The sequence below is a fragment of the Quercus lobata genome, chromosome 6, assembly GCF_001633185.2.
Source record: "Quercus lobata isolate SW786 chromosome 6, ValleyOak3.0 Primary Assembly, whole genome shotgun sequence".
NCBI classification, from domain to species: Eukaryota; Viridiplantae; Streptophyta; class Magnoliopsida; order Fagales; family Fagaceae; genus Quercus; species Quercus lobata.
This window is the reverse complement of record NC_044909.1, coordinates 3,576,654-3,592,658: the sequence shown is the minus strand read 5'-3', so window position 1 is coordinate 3,592,658 and position 16,005 is coordinate 3,576,654. Positions and strand designations below refer to the sequence as shown.

At 36.7% G+C, this 16,005-nt stretch overlaps 1 protein-coding gene across 1 annotated transcript; it reads left to right on the top strand.

The window, feature by feature from the left end:
• Window positions 1-11,468: 11,468 nt before the first annotated feature.
• On the top strand, window positions 11,469-11,963 carry LOC115994707. The gene has a single exon (XM_031118940.1). The coding sequence runs from the start codon at window positions 11,469-11,471 to the stop codon at window positions 11,961-11,963; it is 495 nt and encodes a 164-aa protein (XP_030974800.1).
• Window positions 11,964-16,005: the final 4,042 nt, after the last annotated feature.

The window sequence follows — 16,005 nt, the reverse complement described above, 5'->3', positions numbered from 1 at the left end:
ACCAAGACGAAAGAAGCAATTTTCATGGATAAAAACGTACACCCCAAAATCCACACAAGTTCATAATCCAGATCCACTCAAGTACTTTAGCAATTGCCTTGTGAGTGACACTTCATAACTTTAAAATTTCAAAAACAAAAACACCTCAAGTCCGAAACCCACCTGCAAATAGCATGAATTTACCCCCCCCCCCACCCCCCAACACACACACACACAACTAAACTCTTGAAAGACAAAACACAAGCCAATTATCAAATATATCATCTACAAAATCATATATATATGAGTTGAATTCAAGTTACACATTTTTTAAACCATTAGATTTAAATAGATTCAAGATCCAACGTTAAAAAAAAAACACTCATTAATGCTTATTCTGATTAGGATCTCATTTATTATCTCTTATTTATAATATTCCATATTTCTCTCTAAACCTAAAAAAGGTTATATGCTTCTCTCTCTCTCTTTCTCCTCCAGTACAAGTTTCTCTCTACTCTCTCTCTCCTCCATTGCCATATGGTTCCACATCCACAGCCAAGTCGCTGGCAGCACAAAGAAAAAAAAAATCTAAGAAATTAGTGACTTATTCTAGAAGTCTGGAGAACACAACTAATGTACATTTCATTCCTTAAATTTGTTTGTCCTGACAAGTGCATATTATCCTATGCTTAACCTTTGATCATGTGGCTTTTGTACGAAAATCATTAATTAATTGTATTGAGAAAATGCAGAGCCTATGTGCTATGAAATTATTTACTCAATTAATTAACCAAGGATTGTACCATAAATCAGAAGTCATAATTAAAATTAAGTATTTGAAAATTTTTTATCTATTATGCTTTTGGGTTCAATGGGTAATGTAATGTCAAATAGCGTTGTTAAGCTACTTTTCGAGATGATTCAGCAAAAAAAAAAAAAAAAGCTACTTTTCGAGATGGTGGAATTGATATGAAAAATATTCTTTATTTGTTTGGAATTGAGCTTCGTTATGTCTTTTGTGAACTTTGTGGGAGGAGAGAAATCATTGTGCTTTTGAAGGTGTAGATGCCTTTTCGACGATAGCTAGAATTGTCTTTGTTAGAACCTCGTTTGAATGTTCTCTTGTTTTGGGCCGTAGTGACATATGTTCTATGATAGACTTCATTGGTTCTCTTCTTGCAGGATTTTAGATTCGTCCTGTTTTGGACAAAAGAAGACCTGATAATGTCCTGGTAATGGAAATGTATGGTAGTGAAGGAGAGAGAGAGAAAGGTATATATATATATATATATATTTTGGGTTTAGAGATGGGTAAGGGAATGTCATGAATAAGGAATAAGAAATCCTAATTAGAATATCAGCAATAATGAGTGGTTTTTTATTTTTATTTTTTACCATTAGATCTACTTCAATCTAAGGATATGTTTAGTACACTAGATGGAGATTACGACAGGAAATTTAATCGTTATTACTGGGAATAAAATGTGTTGTAATATAATAACTAAACATATTCATTAGTTTGGTTGTGAGTTATAACATTAGAATGAAACTTAACATTTATATTAGGAAATTTCCTACTCATACAATTTTATCTCCTTAAAATTTGTTATTTTTAAATTTAAGATAGATATGTGTTATTTTTTTATAATTTTTTTATTTTTATAATTGTTAGATATATATGGAAAGTTTATTTACTTGGAAATATATTAAGTTTTGAAATTATTACACTTACTAAAGAATAACTAATACAGCCTCTTAAAGAGGAATAATTATTCCTCATTTTGAATAATAGCTATTCATAAGGAATAATTATTCTTTGTAATAAAAACATAACCAAATTAAATAATAATTAAATCATAAGAATAACTATTACATTACAGAGGCTATTACAGTCTACCAAACATGCTCTAATAGTTTAGAAAATGTGTAACTCTTGTTGTGAGATAGGTTTAAGTTACATCTAGTGTAATTTAACAAAAGTTATATCTTTTTCTAACCATTAATTTCTATTAAATCTAATGGTGAAAAAACATTCATGCTAAGTTGTTATTTCTCTAAAAATTCGTGATTTAAAGCATTAATTCTTCTTATTAATGGAAAAAAAAAATAGCATTAACTCTCCGCTTTTCACATCATCATCTTCTTCCCCTCTCTCTCCCATCGTCTTCTTGCTCTCGTGCAAACAAATCATAATGGAGCAAGACATGTTTGCTGTATATGGAGCACGCTGTAGAGGTTATTTTGAAGCAAATAACACCTCAAAAGCACTAGCCTATTTTTTCGTAAAACATGATGGTTTGCGTATATTGATGGCAAAGAGCCCATCTTTTAAAAGATTTTTCAAGACCATGGTGGGAGATCGATGAAGACATGGCTTAGAGATGATGCTAAAAGAGCATTAGTTTTTAAAACATTGACTTTGACCATGAATGTTTTATATCCTTAGATCTATATGAATTTTACCTTGAATAAAATTTCCCATGAGTGTTTTAGAAATACTCAACCTCAACAATTTTCTGTTAAACAATTGTGAGAAGATGGTGCAAGAAGACGATGAAGTTATACTAGACGATGAAGTTATATAACTTCACAAGAATTACACATTTTTTGAACGAGAACATGGTGAAAGAAGACAATAAAGTTATACCAAGTATAACTTCATCATCTTCTTGTATCATGTTCTCACAATGGTTCGAAAAATGTGTAATTCTTGTAAAGTTATATCAAGTATAAGTTGAACCTATCTCATATATATATATATAATCTTAGAATATGCTGGGAGATAATAAATTTAATCTTAGAATTTCATTAATTAAAACTTTTCATCCTCCTAACCACAAAAAACTTACATAGAAAGCCTTCAACATTTGAATCTAGCAGAAATTTAAAAGAGAACTGTTATTCTTTTTTTTTTTTTTTTTAATAATAAAAAAATAGTCTACTCACATACACAACTCATCACTGCTGTAAATAAACTCACAAAGCCTTAACTCTAATATATAAAATGCAATGCAATCTATAGTTCAAAAATATCACCGCTAGGCATAATAGTCACTCTATAAGTATAAATGATCTTGTGAGGTGGGAAGGGGTGCAAGGGCCAGGTTTTAAGTCTCTAAGAGGGAGTTTCACAGACATATACACTAAGACTAAACTAAGTAGGATTTCTATTTCAGATAAATAAATAAAAAAGTTTAAAAATTACTCCAAAGCTTACCTTCCAAAAAATAAAAATAAAAATCTCAAAGTTTGCTCAAACCCCCCAAAGGAAGAATAACCCCTTTGCCTAATGCAGAGAATTTGCTGATGTGTCAAAAAATATTCAATATTAAAAATGAAACATACAACTTTCTCGTGTGTACGGTAGAAATACCACAAGTCTAATTAAGGAGACTCATTATTATGTAAGAGGACCGTATAAGTTCACTTATAGTAACGGATAACTACTTCTTTTAATTTTTTTTTTTTTTTTTTTAAGATAAAGAGATGGTACGAAGGGGGAGATGTGATTCAAATCACCCATATAATGATATAAATGCCACAAAGGATTCCATTATCACACTCACACACACACACACACACAAAAAAAAAAAAAAAAAACACACACACACACACACACACAACTTTTAATGAGCAAGCTTTATCTGGTAGTTAGTGAATGGTTCTAGTTTGGAGGGAATTACCGAATCTTTAGTCATCAATTGAGTAATATATGGTGGTCCATGTTTATAGGTTAGGATAGCAAGTCCTATTTTTTAGGATTTGAAAGTTGAATTTTTGCCTACTGAGTGATATTATAGATACTGTAAATTTTATTATTGGCTAAAAAATATTGTTAGTATCTAAAGTTTACCTATTGAGCGTTTTTGGTTCCTGAAATTCAAGCAAACACTTATGGAACTTGAAGTGTAAAAATGATCATTATTAGTCCTTGAAATTTAAAAAACGAGCTATATTGTTTTGTTAGACACATAGGTAAAGAAACATACAAAAGTTGGTGGAATGGACAATAACATTTTTTTCTTAATCTCAAACTCAAAGAGTAATAGTGCTCGTTTTTTTAAGTTTTAGGAACCAATAGTACTCAATTCAAACTTTAGAGACCAATAATTTTTTTTAAACTTTAAGGGCCAATAGCATTCATTTGAAACTTCAATGACCAAAAGTGCTAAGTGGGTGAACTTTAGAGACCAACAATATATTTTGACCTTTACTATATATAGTAAGTCTTACAAATTGATATGTCTCCAATCACAATAAACAATTCAAAAATGTTCAAACTAAAATTTGGAGTCTTGCTCTTGTAAGATGCCTCGGGCAATGGCCTAATTGACTAAGCCAGAGCCATAGCTTGCAATTTGGGACAACGGGTTCTATAGAATGAACAAGGAGGAATTTTCCTCAAACCAAGTTTGTGCTAGTTAAAAAGCAAAGTTTCTTTGTGGTTAGAAGTGGGGTTTTTTCTCTCTATTTCCTTTACACAGTAGAATTAGAGTGTCCCCTCTTAGAAGGTGCTTTAGTATCTTGGGAGTAATACTGTTATTCCTAGGTTTGTTGGGTTCTTTTTCGGGGGTTTGGGAAATAGATTCGAGTGTGAGTAAGGATGGATGAGTTGGCTCAATCATGGAATCGACGTACTCTCTCTGATAGAGAGGGGCCAAGTTGCTGTTTACTTGATGAAGAAAAAGTTGAGAATTTCTCCATTACTGCAAAGTTTTTAACTAGACGAGCCATCAATATGGAGATTATAGCTAAGACTTTCACCCCACCATGGAAAGCCAGAAATGGTTTCAAGATTCACAGTTTTGAAGACCATAAAATTATTTTCTCTTTTGACAATAAGGAGGATGTGGATAGAATTTTAGAAGGCGAACCATGGAGCTTTGACAAACATCTGGTGGTGATGAGTCGATATGAAAATGAATCGTCGCTAAAAGATATAAAATTTGAGAAGACTAAGATTTGGGTTTAGGTGCATGGAATTCCGATCAAATATATGACAATTGAGGCAACAAAGAAAATTTGTAGTGTGTTGGGAGAGGTTTCAACGCTGAATTGATAAGGGTCATCTTATTCATGTGCAGGTCTCCATCGATTTATCTTTACCTTTGTGCCATGGGAGATTAATATATATTGGTGAAGGAGGAAAACAGGCGTGGATTTCATTCAAGTATTAGAGGTTGCCAAATTTATGCTACTGGTGTGGGCAACTTACTCACGATGATAGAGATTGTGAGTTGTGGATTGATAGCAAGGGCACACTTAAAGTAGAACAGTCTGAGTTTGGACCACAATTAAGAGCACCCCCCTTCATAGTTATTAGGAAAAATGCAATTTTAGTCCCTGGCTACTATGCAACGAAGAAGAAGGGGAGTTCAAGTACATCAGTTGATCGTGATTCTGGTCAGAATTCAATTTCAAGTAGAGAAAGGAGGCCGGAGCAGTCACAAGGTGTAACGGCAGATAGGGATGATAGCATTCAAGAAGATATTATTCCCTCATTAATACGCAATAAGGGGGACAAAATTAGAAAGGAAGATACGGTTTTAAAAGACATAATTAATGAGGGAATTACAGTGGGGAAGACTCCTAATGTAACTGAACCTGATTTGGAAGCAAATAATGAGGAGGTGTGTTTAGCTAAGGAATTTGGTGCCGTTACACTTCAGGGGTCGAGAAAGAGAACATCAAAAAACCCCAGCTCACGTGACAAATTAAGTGACTCTTCTCAACTTAAAAAGTCACATGACTCCCAAGTAGCTAGGGCTCTCCATCTAGATTCAATTCATGCAGCACCTACCTGGAAACGCAGAGAAAGGAAAACTACAAGCAACACGGTAGAAACCTCCAAATCCTTAGGAAAAAAGAGAGCAATAAGAGCAAAGGAAGATCAGTCCGAATTGTCAGCAAAAAGATTTCAGGCGATCCTCGGGGATGAAATCACACCTTCAGTAGTGGCGGGAGCTATTGTTCAGCCCCACCAATAGCAATTAGTTGTTTCGCTTGAAACTATCATGGGCTTGGGAATTTGCGTATAGGGAAGGAGCTCGTTGAAATCATACGGGCAAAAGATCCCGTTGTAGTGTTTTTAGCCAAGACACTTACAGATGATGCAAGGCTAGAGTTTGTTCAAAGTAGACTAAGTAGTATTGGTTTTGATCATAGATAGGTTGTACCAAGAGTAGGAAGGAGTGGAGGATTGGTTTTTTATTGGAAAGTTTTAGTTAATTCAAAGGTGGAAGGTTTTGATAGATACTATATTGATGCGATGATCGATAAAAATTTAGAGAATGAATGGAGATTAACGGGTTTTTATGGTGAACTCGATACAGTTAGAAGACACGAAGTTTGGAATAAGCTAAGGAATTTAAATTCACAACCGGAAAAGCCTTGGCTTTGCTTTGGGGACTTTAATGAAATTATCAGACAAGATGAGAAACTTGGGTGGTGCAAGAAGACCCCATTATCAAATGCAACAGTTTAGGGAGGTGATCGATGAGTGGGGATTTATGGACTTGGGGTTTGAGGGTTCGAAGTTTACTTGGGGCAAGCACTTCGAGAATGGAAGTTCAATTTGGGAGAGGTTAGATAGGTGTTCGGTCACAAATAGCTGGTTCATGAAGTTTGCAGGTTCAAGAGTGTTCCATTTAACTTGTACGTCATCTGATCACATACCAATTCTCATCTCCCTCTCGGGTCTCTCAAATTCAAGTTATGAGGAATTGGTGTTCTCAGCTTGGGGTAGTGGAAGTGGGCTCGATGATGGAGGAAATATTTTGAGGAAAGTGGAGAGGTGTGGGAGGGAATTGGAGCATTGGGAGAAAAATGTTTTCGGTAATGTAAAGATGGAGTTGAATTATTTAAAGAAGGTTTTAGCCAAGGAAGAAAGGGCTGCCATGATTAGTGGGAACAATTTTCGGGTTAGACAGATCAAAAAAGATATTGAGGTTTTACAAGATAGGGAAGCAACTATGTAGGCTAAAAGTTCTAGATTACTATGGGCAAACCAAGGGGATAAAAATTCGAAGTATTTCCATTCTTGTGCCACAAAGAAATTACAGAAAAATGCTATGGAAGGAATTAGAGATGAGGATGGGTGTGGAGAACTACCTAAGAAGAAGTAGGTGAAATCATGGTAAAATACTACAAGTCACTATTTGCTTTAACAGAGGGTAGTGTTCCCGCTAGTGTGCTAGAGTGTTCCTACAGTGATAGATGAAGAGATGAATGCAACCCAATGTAAGGAGTTTAAGGCGTGTAAAGTCATTAGTGCCCTCCAACAAATGGCTCCCCTTAAAGAACCTGGACCTGATGGTATGCTGCCACTCTTTTATCAACATTTTTGGAGCACGGTAAATCATGATTTCACTTCATCCATATTGTCGTGGTTAAATTTAAGTACCATACCATTTCCCCCAAATCATATTTTTATTACTCTTGTGCCGAAAATAAACTCTCTAGAATATGCACATCAATTTCACCCCATTAACCTTTGTAATGTACTTTACAAAATATACTCCAAAGTCCTTACAAATCGCCTAAAACAAATACTTCCATCCATTATCACAGAACACCAATCAGCCTTCATTCAGGAAAGATTAATTTCAGATAACATTTTGGTGGCTTTTGAAACCTTACACAGTATGAAGAAGTATAAAGGGGCCTCTTATCGTTATATGGTACTAAAACTAGATATGAGTAAGGCTTATGACTAGGTGGAGTGGTATTATTTAGAGGGGATAATGAGGAAGATGGGTTTAATGGAGAGGTGGATAAATCTTGTAATGGGTTGTGTGAAAATAATTTCATATTTTGTTTTGATGAATAGAGAACCATGTGGAATGATTTTTCCTACAAAAGGGATTAGGCAAGGAGACCCACTTTCCCCTTTCCTATTTCTTCTTTGTACGTAATGGCTGAATGGTTTGATTAAAAAGGTTGAATTACAAGGTGATATCCATGGCTACTCCTTTTGTAGGAAAGGCCCTAAACTAACGCATTTGCTCTTTGTAGATGATAGTCTTATTTTTTGCAGGGCTACAATGGAGGAGTGTGACAGGTGATGGACTTACTAAACAAGTATGAGGAAGCCTCGGGGCAAAAGTAAATAGAAGTAAGACCTCTTTGTTCTTTAGCAACTCTGTACCGAAAGAAGTCAAGCACGGAATAAAGGTGAACTTGGGAGTGCCAAAAATCATGCACTATGAGAAATACCTTGGGTTGCCCTCTCTAGTTGGTAAAGGAAAAAAAAAGAGTTTTAATTATATAAAGGAGAAGGTATGGAGGAAACTTCAAGGGTGAGAAGCAAAATTACTCTCCCAAGTCGGAAGGAAAGTGCTCTTAAAGGCAGTTATTCAAGCTATCCCTACTTACTCTATGGGATGCTTTAAATTGCCGATAAGTTTGTGCAATGAGATTGTGTCCCTTGTTAAGAAGTTTTGGTGGGGACAACGAGGTGACCGTAGAAAAATACATTGGGTTAAATGGGAGGATATGACAAAATCTAAAACCATTGGTGGTATGGGTTTTTGTGATCTTGCCATGTTCAATGACTCTCTTTTAACAAAGCAAGCATGGCAGCTCCTGCATAATAAGACCTCACTGTTCTATAAGGTATTTAAAGCTCACTTCTTCCCAAATTCTTCAATAATGGAGGCTGCCGATTCAACGACGGGTTCTTATGCTTGGAAGAGTATCCCTAGGGGGAGAGACATCATTCAAAGGGGGGCAATATGGAGGATTGTAAATGGGGAAAAAATTAATATATGGTAGCAACAGTGGCTGCCAAGAAAACACCCTCCAAGGCAACCAATTTGTCCATTAAAGAGTTTTGAAACTCATACGGTAGATTCGCTCATAGATCCAAACACAAGAAAATGGAATGAAGAGCTAATTGATGGTTTATTTTTGGAAGAGGATGCTAAGTTGATCAAGAAGATTCCTCTTAGCCGAGTTGCAACTGAGGACACCTTGTATTGGCCATAGTCCACATCAGACCACTACATAAGCAAGTCTGGTTATATGTTCCTCAAACAAGAGTCGGAGTTGGAAGCAAGCCCACAATTCCCACCAATTTGTGATAAATAGGTTTGGAAGGGGATTTGGCAGATGCAAGTTCCACCAAAAATTAAAAACTTTCTTTGGAAGATGTCCCATCGCATATTGTTTTGATTTTACAATTGGATGTAGTTGATTCAAATTAATAAATCCAATCAATTTCTTTCTCAAAAAAAAAATCAAATATTCACTTATTATATTGTCAAAGTAGAACCAATAACATTCTTATCGCATCAATTTTTAAGTTTTTTTTTTTTTTTTTTTGGTAGTAAAGTAGTTTAAGCACTTTTTGTATAATGTTTAAAGTATTAACAATTACACTACTCAAAAAAAAGAAAAAAAGAAAAGAAAAAAGAGTTTGCTAAAAACCTTTAAAAATGATATAACAATGAATGTGATTGGAGCCACACCACTTCTATAACAAAATAAATTTATTTATTTATTTTTATTAAAAAGGGAAATGTTAACAAGTGTCATGTACTCATGACTCATGAGGCACACTTTAGGAATGCTTTATTTGGGGCCCACATCATATAAAATTGGCATGAAGTCACAGGAGAAGATTAAAAATTCCGCTTAAGTAATGAAAGAGGTTGAAAAGTTGATGAAAAAAATGCCCTTAACCAATATTTTCTTGCAAAGTTGATTGCCCTCCTTTTTCACTTTCTCTGTTTCCCACTATATCTCATTTTACCAATATTTTACTCTTCACTTTATTTCACTTTACTAATATCAAACTCACCTTCTTCTCCTTCTTCTTCTTCTTCTTCTTCTTTTTTTTTTTTTTTTTTTTTTTACCAATATCAAAGAGAAGCAGAAAAGTTCAATGAAAAATGCTATTATCACAAAAGCTTCACAATTTTTGTCTCAACTTGTCACGTGACAAGTTGTGGCAAAAACTGTGAAACTTTTAATGGCACTAACATTTCTTAAGTTCAATTGAGGATTAAGGAATTAGTAAACAAGGTAAAATTATATTATTTAATTCATATTTATTCTTTAATTATATTAAATTGTAATATTAATTTTTATTTTTAATATATGTTGCAATATTAAAGCGTCAATAGATAGAAAGTTGCAAGTGAGACACATCAATTTATTTTTATTTACCTTGTATATGGAATATGAAGTTTTACCAACCTGAAAAATATGGACTAAAGAATGCTTTTGTACTTAAAATATATATATATATATATATATATATATTACATTATAATTTTTTCAGGGAAAATACGAAATACTTATTGTAGGGATGATAGGCCCAGTAGTATATGTTGGGCTGGGGGCCCAGTCCGAGGACGCTTAGTAGTTTGAGTACGGGTAAACGTTGTTATAGAAGTCGGCATTAGTGAATAAAGAAAGGGATTTGGTCATGATGGTTCAAGAAGGTGGTCCGAGGAGGAATGCTTCCTCAACTGAGCAAAGCAAAGATCAGAAGGTGCGGTTTGCCATCAAGAGTAATGTTCCGGGTGATTCCATCGTTAAGGATAAGTATCAGGAAGGAACAAGACAAAGGGAAGTTATGAAATATCTAAGAGAAAGCTGCTACCACCACATTGAATGCTCTACAACAAACTCTCTAGCTGCATTTATGTGGAAGTGATACCTGAACAGTAATTTTCAACTTTATAGCTACTCCCAAAGATTTTAGGAAGGTGTTGATGGGATAAGGATCAACACCAGCAATCTAATCTACATGTAGAGGGTAGAGATAAAAGAAGGAAGATAATATAAAATAGAAAGAAGACCTTGAGGGAAAATGATCAGAGAATTAAGAGAAAAATACTGTAGCAACAAGAACGGTGCTTGTAATCAAATTCAAGAGATATATACAAGAACTGATTTCCTTGGATTGTGCCAAGGACGATTTTCTTTAGATAAAACAAGTCTATCTTTACTTTATTGTCGTCTAGATCCATTATAATTGTTATCCAACTCATTAGAGCCTAGTTTTCTAACCCACTTTCTACAAATTCATTGTATTGGATTCTTTGAGCTTAGATTCTTTTATCTTTTGGGCTTAGGAACCAAATTGTGTCCTTACAATTAGCGTCGTCTGTGGGAATTACTTGAGCTTTTTTGAGTTCAATGTCCAACTATGGTAGGTTCAGGGCCAAACCAGGAGGAATTTGTTGGTTCCCAGTGTTAGGATCAGTTCCTCAACCTCGAGCGAAAGAGGGATCGAGAGGTTAGCGTGCATACCACGCACACTGGAGGAAGTCAGTCTCCAGGTGGAAGTCACCTCTCTTATGAAAAGAATACTAGGATCATGCAACTAGAGATTAACCGTTTGCGTAGAAGGTTACGCTATAAGCGACGTAGAGGAACCCTTCCGAGTTCTGACCCTTCTTTTGATGATGATGGTGATAATAGCTACCATCCCAGGTCCAGGACTCCTCCCAATGACCGTTCACTCTAGGAACGAGGCCTTAATGTGCAAGGTGTTCCCATCCAATCTAGGGTCTGTGGAAATGAGATGGTTCGACTGTCTGAGGGAAGGTTCTATTAGCTCCTTTAAAGAGCTCACCAGGGCATTTAAGGCCCGATTTGTGACTTGCAATAGGGTTCCTCGGCCTTTAGACTCCCTGTTGTTTATGATCATGCGAGAAATGGAGACCATAAAAACATACTCAGACAGATACCAAGAGATATTCAATGAGATTGATGGGGACTTTAATGATGTGGCCCTAAAGACTTTCAAGGTTGGCTTACCTGTTAAGCATGATTTGAGAAAGTCGATGACCAAGAAGTCTGTAAGGAGTGTATGTCGGCTTATGGACCGTATAGACGAGTATAAACGGGTCAAGGAAGACCAACAGCAAGGGAAAGGGAAAGCTAAGGTTATCCTTCAGGATAGGAGGGATTTCAAGTCAGATAGATACAACAATAATCAACCCCAAAGAGACTTTGCGGGGCAATCAGTCTAGTGCTACCCAGGTGGTTAGCATAGTATTCAAGGAACCAGTGCATCAAGTCTTGAAAAAGATTAAGAATGAGCCATAATTTAGATGACTAAACAAAATGGGAGGAGACCCAATGAAGCGCAATCAAAGCTTTCATCGCCAATACCACCAAGAGTGAGGACATACCACGGAAGATTGCAGAACTTTGTGGAATCATCTGGAACAGTTGGTCAGAGATGGAAAGTTGAAACAATTTCTACACTAGTCAATTGGGCAAAGCAGTCAGGCAAGATCCAGATCTCAAAGAAATGCTTCTTCAAGGCCACCTTTGGGCACAATTAATGTCATCTTCACTACTTTGGGGCGAATTGGTTCTCACCCCTCAGAGTGATGTCTGTGGCTCGGCCACCTGTCAAGGATTCTAACCTTGAGCCAAAGAGGGCTAGGATGGAGATCCAACCAACATTAAGCTTCTTGGATAAGGACAAGGTTAGGACATATAGCCACATGATGATGCCCTGGTGGTCACCCTCAAGATGGAGGTATGATGTGAAAAGGGTATGATGGTCCTTAGAGAAGATTGTTATAGATGATGATTCAGAGAAGTTCTTTCAGGTCGGAGCTCAGTTGCCTCCTTGAGAGAAGGAAGAGCTGATAGTGTTTCTTAAAAAAAATATTGACGTGTTCGCATAGAGTACTTATAAAACTCTTGGGGTGGATTCGAACTTCATCTATCATCATTTAAATGTCAATCCGTCCCAAAAAGCAACCACCCCGACACTCATTTAAGGACAATTTTGATGCTGTCAAGGATGAGGTGACCAAATTTAAGCAGGTTAGGGTTATTAAATTACCTTGAGTGGCTAGCCAATACTGTAGTGGTGAAAAAAAAGAGTGGAAAGTGGTGGGTATGTATGGACTTCATAGATTTGAACAAGACTTGTCCAAAAGATCATTTCCCCATTCCTTGGATAGACCAGCTAGTGAATGCAACAGTAAGCCATTTTCAAATGAGTTTTTTGGATGCCTTTCAGGGATATCACCAAATACCATTGGCTTTGGATGATCAGGAAAAGACTTCTTTTGTCACTCCTATTGGAAATTACCACTATAAGGTGATGCCCTTTGGATTAAAGAATACAGGGTCTACCTATCAGAAGATGATAACCAGGATGTTTGAGCCACAATTAAGCAAAAATATTGAAGTTTATATTGGTGGTATGGTGGTGAAGAGTAAGGTGGTGAGCACATGGGAGACCTCGGGAATATTTTTGAAATACTGAGGAAACACAAACTGTGCCTCAATGCTTCCAAGTGCTCTTTTGGCGTGGGTTTAAGAAAATTTATGGGCTATATGGTCACTCATCGTGGAATTGAGGTCAACATTGATCAGGCTAAGGCAATTAATAGTTTACAGCCACCTTGGAATCCTAAAAAAGTCTAGAAATTAACAGGAATGACTGTCACTTTGAACCGGTTTATCTCTCAATCAGCGGACACCTGCAGACCTTTCTTTCAGTTGTTGAATAAATGGAAGGGATTTAAGAGGACCGAGGAGTACACATTGGCCTTCCAGCAGCTTAAGGAATACCTTTCTTGGCCACCTGTTATGTCAAAGCCCGAGGTGGATGAGATCTTGTTTGCTTACATTGTTGTGGCTTCTCATGCCGTGAGCTTAGTGCTAATACGGGTTGACAGTTGTGTGTAGAGGCCAGTTTACTATGTAAGCAAGTCGTTGCATAAAGCCGACGTTTGTTATTTACCACTAGAGAAGGCCATTTTGGTAGTAGTACATGCTACCCGTAAACTCCTTCACTACTTCCAATCTCACACAGTTCTTATTTTAACCCAACTTCTGCTTCGATCACTACTTTGGAATGTTGATTACACTGGAAGGGTTGCCAAGTAGGGTACTATCCTAGGGGCTTTTGACATTAAGTATATGGCTGGCACCTCTATCAAGGACCAGGTCCTCGCGGATTTGGTGGCCTAGTTTGCTGAATCCCCATTAGAAGAAGAGATAGAAAAGCAGGACATGGATGAAAAATCAGTTAGCGTGGCCTCTTTGCAAGATCCTTTATCTTGGAGGCTCTACGTTGATGGTGCAGCGAATCAAAGAGGATCTGGAGTGGGGTTAGTTTTAATATCTCCTGAAAAGATCATTATTGAGAAATCCTTAAGATTGGGTTTCTCGGCCACAAACAATGAGGCTAAATATGAGGTTCTATTGGTAGGAGTGACCATGGTTTAGAAAATGGGAGGAAAAGCAATGGAGATATTCTTTGATTCAAGGTTGGTTATAGGCCAGGTGAAGGGAGAGTTAGAGGCCAGGGATGTAAGGATGCAAGAATACTTAAATCAGGTTAGGCACTTACAATCAATGTTTGAATCTTTCAACTTACTACACATACCTAAAAGCGAAAACACCCATGCTGATTCTCTGGCCACTTTTGCAACCTCTTCGGCGCAGAGATTACCTCAGGTTATCCTTGTTGAGGACTTGTGCAAACCTATTGAAATGAAGAAAGAGATGGTTTAAATTCATCAAATTAGAGTGGGACCTAACTGGATGGACTCTATCATGCTATTCCTTAAGAAGGATATCTTGCCCGAGGAAAAGTCCAAGGCTGACAAAATGCGAAGAAAAGCTCCTTGGTTTTAGCTATCCGAGGACCAAAAGTTGTACAAGAGCTTTTTTTTTTAGGTCATATTTGCTATGCATACACCCTGAGGCATCAGAGCTACTCCTAAAGGAGTTACATGAAGGGATTTATGAGAGCCACACAAAAGGCAGGTCTTTATCTCACAGAGCCTTCACTCAGGGATATTGGTGGCTGAACATGCAGAAAGAAACACAAGTGTATGTGAAGAAGTGTGACCAATGCCAAAGATTCGCCCCAAACATTTATCAACCAGGGGGTGTCCTTAATCCTTTTTCCAACCCTTAGCCTTTTGCTTAGTGGGGCTTGGATATTGTAGGGTCATTCCCTAAGATAGTAGGGAATAAGAAATGGTTGCTAGTCGGCACGAATTACTTCACCAAGTAGGTTGAAGCTGAACCATTGGCAAATATAAGAGATGTGGATGCCAAGAGATTTGTTTGGAAAAATATTGTCACCTGGTTTGGGATCACGTATACCCTCATCTTGGACATTGACCTTCAGTTTGACAGCAAGGCCTTCAAGAGGTACTGTTGTGATCCGGGCACTATAAATAGGTATTCTATCCCGACTTATCCATAGGAGAATGGACAAGTTGAGGCTGTCAATAAGGTAATAGTAAACAGACTCAAGAAGAGGCTAGATGATGCAAATGGAAAATGGGTGGAAGAGCTATCACACGTCCTTTGGACATATCAGACTACACCTCGTAAGTTAATAGGGAGATCCCCATTTTAATGACTTATTGAGTCGAAGCTGTGATTCCTCTAGAAACTGGATTCCCAACACTGAGGACGAGTTCTTTCACTCCGAGCAATAACGACTGGTTGTTAGAGAAGAGTTTAGATTTGATTGAAGAACGATGAGAAAATGTCATGGTTCAATTAGCATATTATCAACATAAGCTCAAGTAAGGATACGACGCCAACGTGAGGTTAAGGTTATTAGCGCCTGGAGACTTGGTATTGAGAAAGGTTTTGGGTACTGCAAAGAACCCAACATAGGAAAAGTCAGGGCCTAACTGGGAAGGGCCATATCGCATCACCTCAGTGGCTGGAATATGCGTATATTATCTTGAAGATCTAGATGAAAATGTTGTAACACGCCCCTAGAGTGTAAATAACCTGCGAATGTATTATTATTAATGAAAGTCTTTTTTGCCATATTTTCGTTTATTACATTATGCGTTATACTTCTCATTTGCTCAAGTGTTAAACAGAATTTTTGTTATGCTTGGCTCTTCGGACCACATACTCTGGGTAAATTAATGCTTCCTGTTATTTTCTAAGTGTTAAACAAACCTTGGTCATGCCTAGTTCCGCAAATCACATACCTTGGGTAAATTAATACTTCTTATTATCTATTTAAATATCAAACAGAACCTTGGTTATACCTTACTTCTCGGA